This window comes from Sphaerodactylus townsendi, linkage group LG12 (genome assembly GCF_021028975.2).
Source record: "Sphaerodactylus townsendi isolate TG3544 linkage group LG12, MPM_Stown_v2.3, whole genome shotgun sequence".
In the NCBI taxonomy this organism is placed as follows: Eukaryota; Metazoa; Chordata; class Lepidosauria; order Squamata; family Sphaerodactylidae; genus Sphaerodactylus; species Sphaerodactylus townsendi.
The window spans coordinates 1,191,431-1,206,971 of record NC_059436.1 but is presented as its reverse complement, the minus strand read 5'-3'; the positions used below and the strand labels follow the sequence as shown (position 1 = coordinate 1,206,971).

Sequence of the window (15,541 nt, the reverse complement as noted above, 5' to 3'; positions counted from 1 at the left end):
AACATGCTGGGTAACCTTGGACCAATCGCTCGCTCTCAGCCTAACCTACCTACTTACAGGGCTGTTGTCGGGGTAAAGTGGAGGAAAGGAGAATGATGTGGGCTGCTTTGAGTGAGGTATAAAATAAAACAAGTTAATAGGGTATAAAATAAAATAAGTTCATAAAATTAAGTGAATTGATTAATTAAATACAAATAGTTGGGGGTCTTGTCCCTCATCACCAGCTGGATCCTCCAAAGTTGGAGATAAAAAAGAATACGAGAAGGCCACGTACCTTGCCAGGTTGCTGACATGATCTGGTAGATGCTTCCTTTTTCCAGATCCTTTCTTGTTCTTGAGCTTAGTGGCCAGGCTGCTTCGGGACCAGCTGATGGCCCATACTTCCTCCTCAGAATTTCTCCTGCCAACCTAAGGAACAAGGCCAGGAATCTTCATCGTGTTAGAGCAGATCGCTCAGATAAAACTGTTTTATTTAACAAAGCAGCTTTATGGAGTGGAAATGCTCCCGTTCAGTGTCTTGGCTGCACTCCACTTATGAACATAATTTCAAAGGATTTCACACCCCAAATGTAACTCTGGTGTTTTCTCACCCTGCTGAAGTACAGGAACTGAAGCACATGCGGGAAGCCTGAGCTTTTTCTCCGCAAGGTTCAAACGCAGGCAAGGCTGCGTGAATCTGAGCATGGTTTTCTGGATTTCGGTCATGGGCATAATGTGACAGGAGAAACGATTCACAGAATAATCGGCAAGCGAAAGATGGTCTGGGCCGTGACATTCAGAGATTGAACCCTACAGGAGACTGGTTGGCTGGACCGGGCAAGCCTAGCAGGCGGGTTAGGTTTTTATGTGTTCCGGCTTCAGAGCCTTCAGACGCAGAAAGGAACAAAACTGGAGGAGAGCCTTTCTGGCTTAGGCCAAAAGTCTGCCTCGTTCTTCTTCCTGGTCCTTGCACCAGCCAGCCAGAAGCCTTCCTTTCCCCAAGCAGCGTCTATTTAGAGATGTACAGTCTCTGAACCTGAAGGTCCTGTTTAGCTATTTTTAAAATATGTTTATATCTCACTTTTCTCCTCATCAGCAGGACTGAAAGCAGCTTGCATACATTAGGGGGGGAAAACAACACAATATCATACTGACAGGAAAGGCAAATAAAAAGAAGCCAGCCACACTTTTCACTCATGGTGCTGCCAACGACATGGCTGAGAGCTCTGCTTTGTGGTGCCTCGTAAACATGGGCAAGGTTGAGGCCATCCCATGGTTTGGAAGCCCTTTCTGCAGCCCAGGTACAACCACAGAGAAAGCACTAGGAAGCAGAGTAGTGACAGTTCCTGCTGATCTAAACGGAGGCACTTGCAATAATCCTGGTTTAATGATCAGAGCTGCCTTGGGCAGGGGCGTAGCTTCAAAAAATGGTGCCTGGAACTTGCCCTGGGTGCCCCCACACACACACAGACACAGGTACACCCCCGCGGCTGCCGCCCATCTCCTGCCACAGACCTTTTGAGGCCTTTAAAAATTATATTATTTTCATTCAAGTCAAGTGTGCCGAGGTCCAGCAAGACACTGGGGTGGGGACAGGGATAGGGACAAGGCCGGGGGGGCACGCTCCATCCCTGGCGTTGTCTCCACCCCCAGTGTCTTCCTGGCCTCAGCGCAGCACCACTCACACAGAGAAAAGTAAGGTGAATTTTAAATGAACAGTGCCTTTAAAATTCACCTTACTTTCCTCCATCCGAGCATCGCCACACTGAGGCCGGCAAGACACTGGGAGCAGACATTGGCCTTGTCTCTGCCCCCAGTGTCCTTGCTTCGGCATGCTCAGATAGACGGAAACTTAGCTGCAATTTAAAGGCACCGTTCCTTTAAAATGCAGTTAAGTTTCTTTCTATCCAAGTGCACTGAGGCCATCAAGACACTGGGGACAGGGACAAGGTTGGGAAAGGAGTGCGTCCTCTCGGGCCTTGTTCTCACTCCCAGTTTCTGGTCTCGGTGTGCTTTTGGTGTAAAGGCACCAAAAGGGTTTTTTTCTTTTTTCTTTTTTTTTGCGGAGGCCCAGGCACCTCCAGGCACCTGGGGCAAGAGCACCCTTCCTGCCCTCACTACACCCCAGGCCTTGGGGTACATGTGAGTGGAAGTAGTCTCATAGATGTGAGGATCCCAGCACATGTAGGTTAACACTGCAATTTTGGATTGAGCAGGGAAGCAAATTGGCAGCCATTGTAACAATTTTGAACTTGGGACTATGTGCTCCTAATAGTTAACCACTATCCACATTATAGTTGCTGTGTTCTGCCCTTCGTGCAGCTTCCATGTTGTTTTCAACAGCAGCCCCATGTTAAATGCTTTGCAGTAGTCCAGTTTCAAGGATACTGAACCATGAATTAGTGTGACTAGGTTGGATGAATCCAAAGAAGGGGACAGTTTTCATGCTATACGGAGTTGCCGAAGGCACGTTCTGCCTTCTGCTTTTCTAACAGAAAGGGTGGATCCCGCACAGTCCACAATCTTTTAATTGACACTGCTAGTGACAGCTACACTGTTCAAGGTGAGTAAAATAACTCTGTCCGTAATCTCAGCCTTTCCAACTTGCATCACGTCTGTTTTATCAGGATTATGCTTCTCCTCAGCTACATTACCACCGGTTCCAGACACTAATAGCCACTGATAGGCCTAGTCTCTGTGCATTTGTCTAATTTCTTTTTAAAGCTATTTAGGCCAGTGAAAAGGCTGTGCAATTGCCAGTTAGTTTGAAACCTCCAAATTAGTTAGACCTGATATAAATGACCATTGCTGGTCAACTGAGAAATGTCTTCTGCCCCCTGGACTACGCTCAGACCTAGCTCTGACCCCAGTCCAAGTCCTGCATTCCAGAACCACCAACAGAGCACAGGGTCCTGGTTTCGAAAACATCCATCCTGGGTCTAGATTTGAGTGTGGCCATCAATGACTCTAGCCTCACTGATCATCCATTCAGAGAAAGAGGTCCATGAGGTCTTTTTAATGTCAGCTGCTTCTCAAGGTTTTGAGCACTTCGAATATTTGTTTTAGAAATCCATTAACTTTATTGTGCATGGCCTTCACTTTGCTGTATCCTTTAAGTGAATCACCAGAACTGAGAATCTGGAAAACAGACTTCAGTTTGATACATACATCTAAAAAAAGGCTTTTCGGTTTCATTGCCTTAAATCACAAGTAGGCAGACAGAATTCCGATGCAAATAGAGATTCTACTAGATAGAGAACACTTCAGAGCATCCTTGTAACTTGGCCACTCATCTCTTTTATTTTTCTTTCTTGCTGCATGAGTGAGCCTTGGTTTGTCCTCATGCAAGGTTTTTCCTCTTCTGGATGATGAGTGTTTGAAATACCTTGCTTTCTCTCATCATTTCATACATGGATACTGGGTGGTATAAAGAAGAATGAGTCTGCATGAAGAAGGGCACCTGATTGGCCCCTTGTGTCACCAGAGGTGGTAGCAGCAGTAGTGCCTTCAGGCCAGGTGCACCGCACATAACAGAGACCAAGCCAGCAATTTTCTCCTCCAGCAAGCTGCCATAGTTTGTTCAAAAGATACCTGGTTCTCGCTACTGGAGTCCCCACTGTGAAATACCTTGTCCATATGTCCACTACGAACCTTGAAATTCGTAGCTGCAGAACTGAAGGTGCTTTATGCAAAAGGATCAATACGCTTTGCAGATCATGGGCCATCTAATTAGAAGGACAAGGTAAACGATCAGTTTAAAAATGTCCTTTACTTGGTGATTAATATCTTTGGAGGCTGATGAGCTAATTAACAGTCAGCATCTGCTCACACTGTTGCTTTCCTTGTCTATGAATACAGTTCGCAGGTTGCTGTTCTTCAACTATCTGCCATCTTGAATACCATATATACTCGCATATAAGTCAACTTTTTCAGCACATTTTTTGTGCTGAAAAAGCCCCCCTCGACTTATACGCGAGTGAGGTGTATTTAAAAAAATATTTTAGGGCTTTTACTTTGTTGGCCTCTTTTTAGGCGCCGTTTTTAGGCTAGCAGCATTAAAATTTCAGGGTATCATCAGGTGACACTCCTGATGATACTAGCCGAGTTTGGTGAAGGTTGGTTCAGGGGGTCCAAAGTTATGGACCCCCAAAGGGGGTGCCCCATCCCCCATTGTTTCCAATGGGAGCTAATAGTATTTCTTGATCCATCCGGCTATATTCCACGAGATGAGGGAAATCACATCTCTTCTCTGACTTGGATTTGGAGATACTTCCCCCCATGCTGTGTTGGTCCCAGATTGGCTAAGAGATTTTGATAAAGGTTGGCGTCACTGAGATTGGTCTATGGTTGTAATTTCGTGGTCATTTTGGACCACACATCCATTACCTTGTAGCCTAATCGGGTCTGGCATGGAGGTATGTTATTATCCTGAAGCCGTGGAAGAATAATAGTCAATTATAATCTCTTTGGTGCCAGGGCTTGGCTGAGTTGTATTATACAAGAAGCTCTTAAATGCATGTATTATTTCAATCGGTACTTGAATGGAAATCCCAGATGATCTGTTATTATCTATAACCTCGATCTGTCTTCTGGAGACGTAGTAACCCTCCTTTGACAGAGGGATGCTGATGTTTACGGTGGAGCTTCTGTTGATTGGAAGGTGGGGTCATCCTCAGCTCTTTCAGTTCCTCAAACCAAGATTTCTTTGGAGTTTTAGGAGAGTATCTTTATCCAGTAACATTTTGTGGACCTGGAGGTCTACACTCCCAATGTAAAGGGGAGGTTTGATGATATACATTCCTCAAGTGCTAAATTGCTTGCCGCCTGGATAGGTGTTGGAGTAAGATCAGTATTTGTTGGGAACAGTGTGTGTTTCAACCGTGAGCTGCTGTGGAGTGGCTTTGTGACACAGGCTCTGGCATTGTAATAGGGTGGTCTGTGTTCTTGGCGCAGGTGCAGCCTCAAGCGCCTTTGTAGTAGGGCTGGTTGAATAAGGGTTGCCTTTAGCCTCGACTGGCAGTCCCCCCTTTACTTATGGGCACACAATTTGCTTCATTAGGGAGAGTTATCTGGAGAGACAGTAACTTTGAATTGCAGGATTATAGGCAAGTAAGGTTGGGCAAGAAGAGGAATTTCCAGAAGCATAATACATCCCCAAGGCCTCTGGAACAGAATTGGGAGCAGAATTGAGGCGCAAAACATCCTCCACTTCCTCAAGGGTATATGTTGGTGGGAAGAGTGGATTTCATTCAGGGACATCTCAAGTTGCTTCCACTCAACCGCTAGTTCTTTGATTCCTTTGGTAAAAGCTTCTGAAGAGTGTCCAGTTTTGTTAGGGTTTCCAACAGCAGTCGCTTTGTTGAACTCCTTTGAATTTGCATTTCTCTTGTCAGGTGTAGCATGGGTGTCCTCAATGAGTCTGTGGATGAAAGTAGTATTCCTAAAGCTATATCGCATAATTTTAATATCAATAACCTTCTGGAAAAAAAAAAGGTAAGGCGATGTTTCAAGCCAAATCGTTTAGTGAGAAGGCATTTTAGATGTGCTAAAAGTTAGGGCAATTCTTTTATAGTAATCCACAGGGGCAAGCATTCATATATGAAGTCAACTGAATCTTTGTATGGAGTTAACACCCCTCTAACAACTGAAATCTCAAAGAGAACCTAATTGCACTATAATTTGACCACCTATTTTGGTTTAGCTTGGAATGTCCAATATACAACACCACTCGCTCTTTTTGCAAAATTAAAATGGGGGGGGGAGGGGGGAGCTAATAGTAGATGGGGCTACATTTAGAGGGTCCATAACTTTGGACCCTCTGAATCAAACTTCACTAAACCTAGGTGGTATCATCAGTATAGTCTCCTAAAGATACTCTGAAATGTTGGTACTCCTAACATAAACACTTCTCCCTTGACAGAAACATTTAACCTATTGATGCCTCAATTAATGTAATTTTATTGGTATCTATTTTTATTTTTGAAATTTACCAGTAGCTGCTGCATTTCCAACCCTCGACTTATATGCGAGTCAATAAGTTTTCCCAGTTTTTGTGGTAAAATTAGGTACCTCGACTTATATGCGGGTCGACTTATACACGAGTATATACAGTAATTTTGCTTGTGGGCAGCTACTTCTGAATGGACCTTTGTCTTCTGTATAGTTAAAAGTCCCAATTCTGTTTGCTTTTGCATTAATTAAGATCACCCTTCCTGCCCCTCAACAGCATAGAAGTAGTAGAGTTCCATTGTCCTGACTTGGCTAAAACTTTCTAATGCTTCTCTGGGTATGGCTATGTGATTTTTATAAGAAAGTGATATTGTAAGGGAGGAGGTATCCGCGAAATTGCCGGGTATTGTGCAGTTTGCATGTTCAATAGTGTATTGAGATAATTTACAAGTGGAGTGAAATCCTCCTTTTTCTTCTGTACAGAACCATCCTTGTCTCTAAATTAGCTCTGATACTACTTTTTCCTATATATACTTTGAATATTTATGTAAGGTAGCACTAGAATGTAATGTCAAAGCTGATAGATATGAGTGCAAGAAATATATTAGTGTAGCAAATTGGTATACATTCAGGTGTTTTTTTTTAGCCACCAGTTCCCAGGAAACAGACATAAAAATACAATTCGGTGATACTGATCTGTATTTTCTTTTGTATATACCTATCCTTTATTTTGATTACTAGAGTATTTTCAGAAGGGGAGGGGGATAAGCAGCAGCATCCTGGAAGATTAAGGATTAGTGTAACATAACTGAATCAGTGAGTCTACTGTACAGCTGTACCACTCCGATGCCTAGTGTACAGGGATCTGCAACTTGTGGCTCTCCAGGTGTTCCCAATTGGCCATGCTGGCAGGGGCTGATGGGAATTGTAGTCCATGAACATCTGGAGAGCCGCAGGTTGCAGACCCCTGCTAGTGTAGATACTTCCCATTTGTTTTCATCCACATCAGCCCATCTGAACTGGGGAGCTGTTTCTGTGTAAATGTCACGTTGATCATTTTCAATTGACTCATGGACTGTGTTGCATTCTGGTCTCATATCTGTCATGCCGCCTGTATTAAGTATATCAGTGCTATTCCCCCCCCCCCCACACACACACACACACACGCACACCCCTGCAGTGTCCATGTAAGGAACAGATATTTAGAAATAATAACATAGTGATAATAATTAGAACTATCTATTGTGGATGTTGTCTCACAAGGGTTTAGTGCTAAAAAGGTAGTGGCAAAAATCAGATGCTCTGCACACAACCAAGCATCCTTGGTACAGTGTCACCTTTAGAGCTAAGCTCTTGTACCAGTAACTGCATTCTGTACTTCAGTTGATCAGCATCATTATTGTTCCATCTTATATCAGGCGGAACTAATATTCCTCGGGAAAGCACAATCATAAGCACTGCAGGGGAAAAAGTTACTGCTGGCGCTGTTCGTAGTGTAATAAATGTATAATCTCCTGTGTATCACAGCAGTTATACTTGGCTTTAAATAAAAGTACCGGTACTTGTATGTGTATTTAACACAATATATGCATTTGCGTGCCAAATTATACCACAGTTGCACTGGCAGTCAGAAATGAGGGGGTTATGGGAGGCTTTTCTTGTAGATCTGGGTAGGTACTCTGTATTATGGCAGAGCTGACTTCAGTGTCTTTGACTTCAGTTGTTTCTCTGGTTTTTTTTTCTTAACTCTTCCTCTCCTAATTTTAAAGCTTCTGAATGAACTTGCCTTTCTTTCATAGCTTTGCTTCTAATCCTTTCTATCTTTGCTTTCATCCTAGTCATTCTACAGGAAATCCTCTAAGATCACAGATGATCTCCTTCCCGCTGAAGCTAATGGACTCTCCCCACACAATTCTTCACTCTGACCTCATGCCTCCCCTGTTAGTTTCATTGGTCTTTGTTCTTTACTAGTTCTATTCATTTCTGACAGATCTTTGCCTGTAACCTGTTCTGCTCAGAGCATCTACAGAAGTGGTTTTTCAGTGTCATGGAGGCCACAGGAGTCTCGTTTCTACTGTGTAGTTAAGAGAGCCAGGACCTTCATTTTTTTAAAAAAGAAGAAGCTAAGATTCTTATTAATGTGTCCAACCTAGAGAGCCATGACAGTGCTATCGTTAGAGTATTAGATTAGAAACTGGGAAACCCAGTTTCAAGTTCCCACTCTACCCTGGAAACCTGCTGAATTACCTTGGGCCAGTTATATGCTTGGAATATGCTGCCACAGGAGGTGGTGACGGCCGCTAACCTGGATAGCTTTAAAAGGGGCTTGGATCGATTTATAGAGAAGTCGATCTTTGGCTACCAATCTTGATCCTCCTTGATCTGAGATTGCAAATGCCTTAGCAGACCAGGTCCTCGGGAGCAGCAGCAGCAGAAGGCCATTGCTTTCACATCCTGCATGTGAGCTCCCAAAGGCACCTGGTGGGCCACTGCGAGTAGCAGAGTGCTGGACTAGATGGACTCTGGTCTGATCCAGCAGGCTCTTTCTTATGTTCTTATGTCCTTACTCTCAGCCTAACTTACTTCACAGAGTTGATGGGAGACTAAAATGGAAGAGAGGGAAATAATGTAAACTGCTTTGGATCCTTATTGGGGAAGATGGCAAAGTAAAAATGAAGTAAAACAAATAAAAATAGGTTGTGTATTAAAATACTAGCTTACACAAACTAATTCCACGGGTGTGGAGTTGCAAAACAATGACTATCTGCTTTTAATTCTTTGGCCAGGAACCTGCTACAATAACACATACTAAATGGTACCACCCCAATTTCAGATTTTTGCCAACGTAGGGGGGAAAAGATTGGGAGGAGGGGGATCCTTAGTTTCTTAGTTTTTTCCTCCAAAGCATCCAAGTTGCTATCGACAGTGTAATTATACACTAGACAATTGCTTGTTTATGGAAGATGTGTGATTCATCACAGTTGGGAGTGCCTGCAAAGCTATAAAGGGTTAATAGACTAAAATTACATTAGCTTAGCAGTAGAACAATAAACAGGAAACACTTCAGAATTTAAATTTATACTAAAGCTGGTTTGAGCTCCCTGGTCAGCTCAGGAGGGGTATTGGGTTGCAGGCTAGGTTTATTACGGGTGGCAAAATTATACCCTTTGCTGGAAAACAATGGCGGAATTTGGTTAAAAGGGCAAAAGAAAGAGGGATGTGAGACGTTCAATGGCTTCTCATCCCCCTTGCCCCCGCTCAGATTATATAGCTGTCTGTGTTGTCTTCCGCTGTGCGGTATTTGTGGAAAGGTGTCAGTGGATGACAAAGTTGCTGGCAGGTATGTTTCCATGGGATGTTAAAAGCCCCAAATTCAACTTCCTGCTCAGCCCTGAGACTTACAGGTCACCAATCTGTCAGCCTAGCCTCTTGAGCAAGGCTGCTGGATGTAAATATGAATAAACTGGAACTGACTGGGACCCCCTGCTAGTTTTGTTTTCCAAAACACTGCCCTTTTTTGTAACGAACAGAAGAACTTGTGTCCAGGCCAGGTTGCTTCGCTTCTGCTCTAACTCTTGAATTCCTCTGTGCCTCCACCCCGTTTTTTGAGCAGGCTGTCTGGGCCGCATCTCCGAGCTTCTACAGCTAGGTATGAATTTTAGAAGTTTCGTGAGTGGGACTTGGTTTATGCGGCTGGGAGGTTACAGGTGGAGTTAATGGGGGAGGATGCATGCCAAAGTGTATATAAATGCTGGTGTGAGTGGAAGCACATGTTTAAATGTAGCCTCCAAGTACATCCAAAGTAAGCAGTAGAGGTTTCTTTCTATTTAATGACCCACTCCCAACTCAACTCATAGATATTTTCAGCTGTGAAAAAGGCAAACTCTGTGCTGGGGATAATTAGGAAAGGAATTGATAATAAAACTGCAAAGATTGTCATGCCCTTATATAAAGCAGTGGTGCGACCGCACTTGGAGTACTGTGTTCAGTTCTGATCGCCACATCTCAAAAAGTATATCGAAAAGATAGAAAAAGTGCAGAGAAGGGCAACGAGGATCATTGAGGGATTGGAGCACCTTCCTTATGAGGAGAGGCTGCAGCGTTTGGGACTCTTTAGTTTGGAGAGGAGACATCTGAGGGGGATATGATTGAGGTCTATACAATTATGCAAGGGGTAGCAAATGTCGACAGAGAGAGAAATTTTTCTCTCTTTCTCACAATACTAAAACCAGGCGGCATACATTGAAAATGCAGGCAGGCCGGGGGGGGGGGGGGGGTTGGACTTATAAAAGGAAACATTTATTCAGGCAACTCTTGATTGGTGTTTGGAATATGCTGCCACAGGAGGTGGTGATGGCCACTAACCTGGATAGCTTTAAAAGGGGCTTGGGCAGATTTGTGGAGGAGAAGTCGATGTATGGCTACCAATCTTGATCCTCCTTGATCTGAGATTGCAAATGCCTTAGCAGACCAGGTGCTCGGGAGCAGCAACAGCAGCAGAAGGCCATTGCTTTCACATCCTGCATGTGAGCTCCCAAAGGCACCTGGTGGGCCACTACGAGTAGCAGAGTGCTGGACTAGATGGACTCTGGTCTGATCCAGCAGGCTCTTTCTTGTGTTCTTATATGGTTGATTTCTTACATTTAATGCTTGGGTGCAAAGGATTTCAAGGAGGCACAGCTTACCCTGTTGTGCTGCAATGCAAACTGATCCAACAGTTTTATTTGTACCATTTTATGGATTTTATCTGTTTTTGTTTTTAATGGTTATTCGACTTGTTACCTGCCTTGACTCTTGCTGTAGTGGGGGTGGGGGTGGATATCTCTCTAAAATATAAATAAGATAAATATAAATAAATTCAAGCACTTTTACAGAACAGTGGTATAAATAGGTAAGCAAGGGTGGTGCCTATTGTGACCATCCCAGCTGTGTAGCTGTCAAAGACACAGAAACCTTGCCCTGAACCAAATTTGCCAATTTTCCTGCAATTGTCCTGGCTGCAATTATCAGAGGATGCATAGAGCTCTTCAATAGAAGCTAGTTTCTGGACTTTTTTAATCACTACAAGTCACTCTCCTTAGCTGCTTGTTTCAGCCATTGTAAACCCCTCACTCTTTCCCTCTTCCCTGCCAACGGTATGACTGCCTGACCTGTCCCTATGAAAGTGTAAGGATTCAATCCAAGCCAGGATGTTTTTCTGCTTCAGTTAAGGCACCTCTACAAATCTGCATCAGGAGACTTTCCATTGGCAGTTGTCACAGGTGATGTCTGGTTTGCAGATCTCCAAGCATGCTGGCAGGATGTGCAGGCTCACCTGCCAAAACTCTTTGTTTGCTAGAGACAGTTGAGGTCTAGAAGCATGCACAGCCACCACTCCAGCAAGATGCCGTTACTTTACAGGTTGCTCCTGTGAAGATATTCATTTCAGGGCACACAGTTCTGAGGGGTTCCTGTTAGAAAAGAGAACAGATTTCAGCTGAACCAGCCCTGCAGTACCACATTCAAAAATCGTTTGAAGCCATTCACAGCTTTGAACATAACGGCTTTCTAATTTCTTTTTCCCATCACTCCTTATCAAAATATTTGCAGTACGCTTTGTTTCCTTACTGTTGTTTTAAGCCATCTTTATCTGCTCAGGTCAAGGGAAGAGCTTGTTGCTGGAATCTTGCTTAGTGGTGTAAACAAATAATTCTACAGAGCAGATAAATGACTGCCTTACAGTTTTATCTCAAACATGGCTCTCAGACTATGGTACAAATGGCAATCCTTTGCCACCCTGTTCTCCCTTCAAGAGCAAGACTCGGAATACGCTGTGTGAAATGATATTGTATCTGAGAGCAGTGATGCTTACTTGTTTACATAAATCCTTATCTGTGCTGCTTCTCCCCCCTTTCTCCTTTCCAGGATTCCGTTCAAGATCGGGCAGCCTAAAAAACAGATTGTACCCAAGACAGTGAGTAAACCAATTCCCTTTTTTTTTTAGATCCAGTCTTTGATCATATGGCTGATGACTCAAGCTAGTGCATTAACGGATCCCAGTTTTTAATATGTTGTTTGTGTGTGTGGGAGGGGAAAACATGAGTGAGCTGAAATTCACTTCTGTCTTTGACCACCACTCAGTTCCTATGAATGAGGGGGAGTCTCAGTACTGAGTGGGTTATTTTGGTATCTGGGAATCTGGTGTGTGTGTGTGTGTTTTCCTTCTCCTCCTGCCCCCCTTTTAAATTTTCACCCCCTCCCCCTTTTTTGTATGGTAGGAGGAGGGGCTCTTTTCACTCTGGCATGGTTTTCCTAGGAGATGGATGAACATGCTTCCTTCCTTCCTTCTTTCAGCAAAGGCTTGTTTGTTCATCGTTTCTGAGCAGATGGAGGAGGGGGAGTGGTTCATATTGCTAAATATAAGTGTATCCAGAGGAAGGCTTATTGGAAGAAGCTGAAATGCTCTGTGCTCGGGTGTAGATTAATTTGGGTTGTAGAGCATTTGCTTTTTGAAAAAGCATTTTAAAATGCTTTTTTGCATTGTCCTGTCCCAGAGTGCTTGCAGCTGGGAAACCGCTTTCCTCAACACCTTTGTCCCCTGTGTAAATTGTAGCAGGTCATGTTAGCAATCCCTGAATTAACCTGCATTTAAAGGTAAAGGTAGTCCCTTATGCAAGCACCGAGTCATTACTGACCCATGGGGTGATGTCACATCATATTTATTAGGCAGATTGTATTTATGCAGTGGTTTGCTATGGCCTTCTCCAGTCATCTACACTTTACCCTCAGCAAGCTGGGTACTCATTTTACCAACCTCGGAAGGATGGAAGCTGAGTCAACTTTGAGCCGGTCACCTGAAGCTGACTTCCATTGGGATTGAACTCAGGTCATGAGCAGAGATTGTCCTGCAGTACGTCACACGGACGGTCCTGGTAGGGGTGGGGAAGACGGCGCAGCCTGCACAGAGGCTGCACTGTCCCCCGAATGCCTTACCATCCCCTCCGGCCTTCCCGCACATCGCACAGGCCAGGGGACATGCCAGGGGACACGTTCTGTAGTCGCAGGGCAGCAGGGGGCATGTCCCCTGGTGTGTGCGATGTGCTGGAAGGCCGGAGGGGATGGTAAGGCGTTCGGGAAAGGGGGGGAAATGGTGCCTTCCAGCCACTGCCGTGCGAAGACACTGCTTCCGAAAAACCTCGTTCAGGGAGTGAGGTTTGGAAGCAGCGTCTTCGCGATGCGGCGGCGGCGGCCATGCGAACTCCTCCCCAGGGATGCTGTTTTTAGCTCCCGGGGCGCTCTTTACCGCCCGTGCAGAAAGGGCCAGAGACTCTGCATTTGTTTCTGTTCTGACAAACTAATCCTTTGTACAGACTAGCGTTCCATATCCTTCCTCTGTGGAACACCAGCTTAACCTCCAACACCAGTGGCCTGGAATATAGGAAGGAGTTACATAAATGAAAGTCCCCAAGCGGTTTTCCTAAGACAGTGAGGTAGTTATGGTTCTTTTGATGCCACTGAACCGTTGCAATTCGATATGGCACATCTTGGATGTTCCAAGGCAACAGTTTGTCTGTTACTACTTCAAATGAGCAGGGCCATTAAATTGGCAAAGGTCATACAAATGACTTCTTTCCATGGGACTCCTGCCAGTTGACTTTTGTGCGGCCATCCGAAATTCCAGCTCTTCAGGCTCTTCACTCCACAAGGGGTTAATAGAATGTATTGCTGCTGTTACTTCCTCTCTACAAATAATAAAATAGATGGGTCCGTTTCAGAATGTTTTATAATTTAAGAGACACAGCCCGAGGAAGAAGGAATGGTCATGGTGGAGATAAAAAGCAAATTCAGTCAAACTTTGCTGCTGTTTGGGCATTATCACTGGTGCGTAGTTGGTTCACTCTGAGGCAGATGTTCTGTACATAAACAGCAAAACATGACCAAAGGAGGTCTACTAAAAATGAATCAAAACCCATAAAATATTTCTGCAGAATTCAAGCATGCAACTGCCAAATGACAATATATTAAATTGGCCCATAGCATTGGAGAAGAATGAATTGAATTTGATGTAGTGCTGATAAAAACATATCCACACTTTTTAAAACACTAGACTTTAGGCGTTGCAGAACTAGCCACTATAACTTCTACTGCTGTAATTCAAATTCTGCCCTTCCTTCCATCAAGCAGATGCTTAATTTGCTTCACTGTTGACCAAGTTTCCCAGCTTGCTAAGAAAAGATTCAGAGACATGGCTATGTAATGACCAGGTAGACACACTTCCAGGCAGGGAGGAGCTAAGTGATAGATGGTTGTGGAGTGACAAAGGGAGTCTCATTGCCTGTTCACAGCAGTAGAGTTATTTTTACAGTTATATAGCTGGGCTCTTTTGTGCACATGGGTGTAAGGTCCTATGAGCAGGCAAGCGTATAGTATATTGTTTCAGGATCTCACATGTACTGTGTTTCCCCGAAAATAAGACAGGGTCTTATATTAATTTTTGCACCAAAAGATACATTAGGGCTTATTTTCGGGGTGGGGCTTATTTTAGGGGAAATACAGTACTTTCACAATTAGTTAAGGACAGCTCTTGGCAACCCGTTGCTTCCCCTTCACGTGTGACACAAGGTGCATCTTCATTGGCAGGGAGTGCAGGGCATTGTCCGTGATTCTTGATCTGTAACTATCGATAGGGCTTATTTTTGGAGGAGGGCTTATATTTTAAGCATCCTTGAAAAATCATGATAGGGCTTATTTTCGGGGTAGGGCTTATTTTCGGGGAAACACGGTAACAGCCGAGCCTGATGTTAAATCTCTCCTTGAGTTTGCTTCAATTTGCCTCTGTAACATTATATCTGGATGTATTACCTGGCCTTCCAAAAAGCTTTTGAGAAAGTCCACCATCAAAAGCTTGTCTAGCAATCATGTGATAAGAAGACCGCATAGATCAGTAACTGGTTAAAAAGCAGGAAGGAGAGGGTGGGAATATAAGGTCAGGTTTTGCAGGGGAGGAAAGTAACACAACGGAGTCCCTCAAGGATGTGTGCTATTCAGTTCTTGTAAAATTGAACTGGTGTAAGGGTGAGGAGTAAAACTTATGACTCCGAACTATCCAGGATGGCAGAATCCCAAACAAACTGTAAAAGGCTTAATAAAGGATCTTTGTAATGTAGGAAAATGGGCAACAGAATGATGAGATACTGGGCCAGAAAAACCCTTAACCATATCTGTGCTGGTGGGCTTGTCGTGGTGGCTGTCGGTATCACTAATCTTTCCTTGCTGAGTTTTCAAGCGTTCAAACACTTTTCAGCTGTCAGTGAACTTTGTTTGCTCCGAGTTGCTTTCATCTTGGACAGATAATTGAAACAGTTACAGAAAATTTATATTAATTGCTTTTTAATAGAGCTTAAGAGGTGAGATTGGCCTTCTTATCTTGCTATATCAGATGTAATATATGCACATGCTGATTAGCTCATTTGCATTTATGTTGATTATCTCATATTTAGTTATGAACCAATCAGTTATCTATATAACGATCACATGATTATGAAAGAGCAGATTTAGAGAAAGATACAATTGATAATTTTCTATAAATATGCACTACTGTGAAAAGCAAATCAGATTTCGCAAAATAATACTT

The 15,541-nt window shown here is 43.7% G+C and overlaps 1 protein-coding gene across 2 annotated transcripts in view; it reads left to right on the top strand.

Moving 5' to 3' along the window:
* The window catches only part of BIN3 (bridging integrator 3), a 104,648-nt gene that overhangs the window by 23,350 nt on the left and 65,757 nt on the right, over positions 1-15,541 (top strand). The window contains exons 1-2 of one of the 2 annotated variants that reach the window (XM_048513415.1): positions 7,772-7,868; positions 11,833-11,881. In XM_048513415.1, coding sequence (XP_048369372.1) covers positions 7,798-7,868; positions 11,833-11,881 — 120 coding nt within the window. In that variant the 5' untranslated portion in view covers positions 7,772-7,797. Of the gene's footprint in view, positions 1-7,771; positions 7,869-11,832; positions 11,882-15,541 lie in introns of those variants that run through there. The other variant, XM_048513416.1, reaches the window with a different exon arrangement.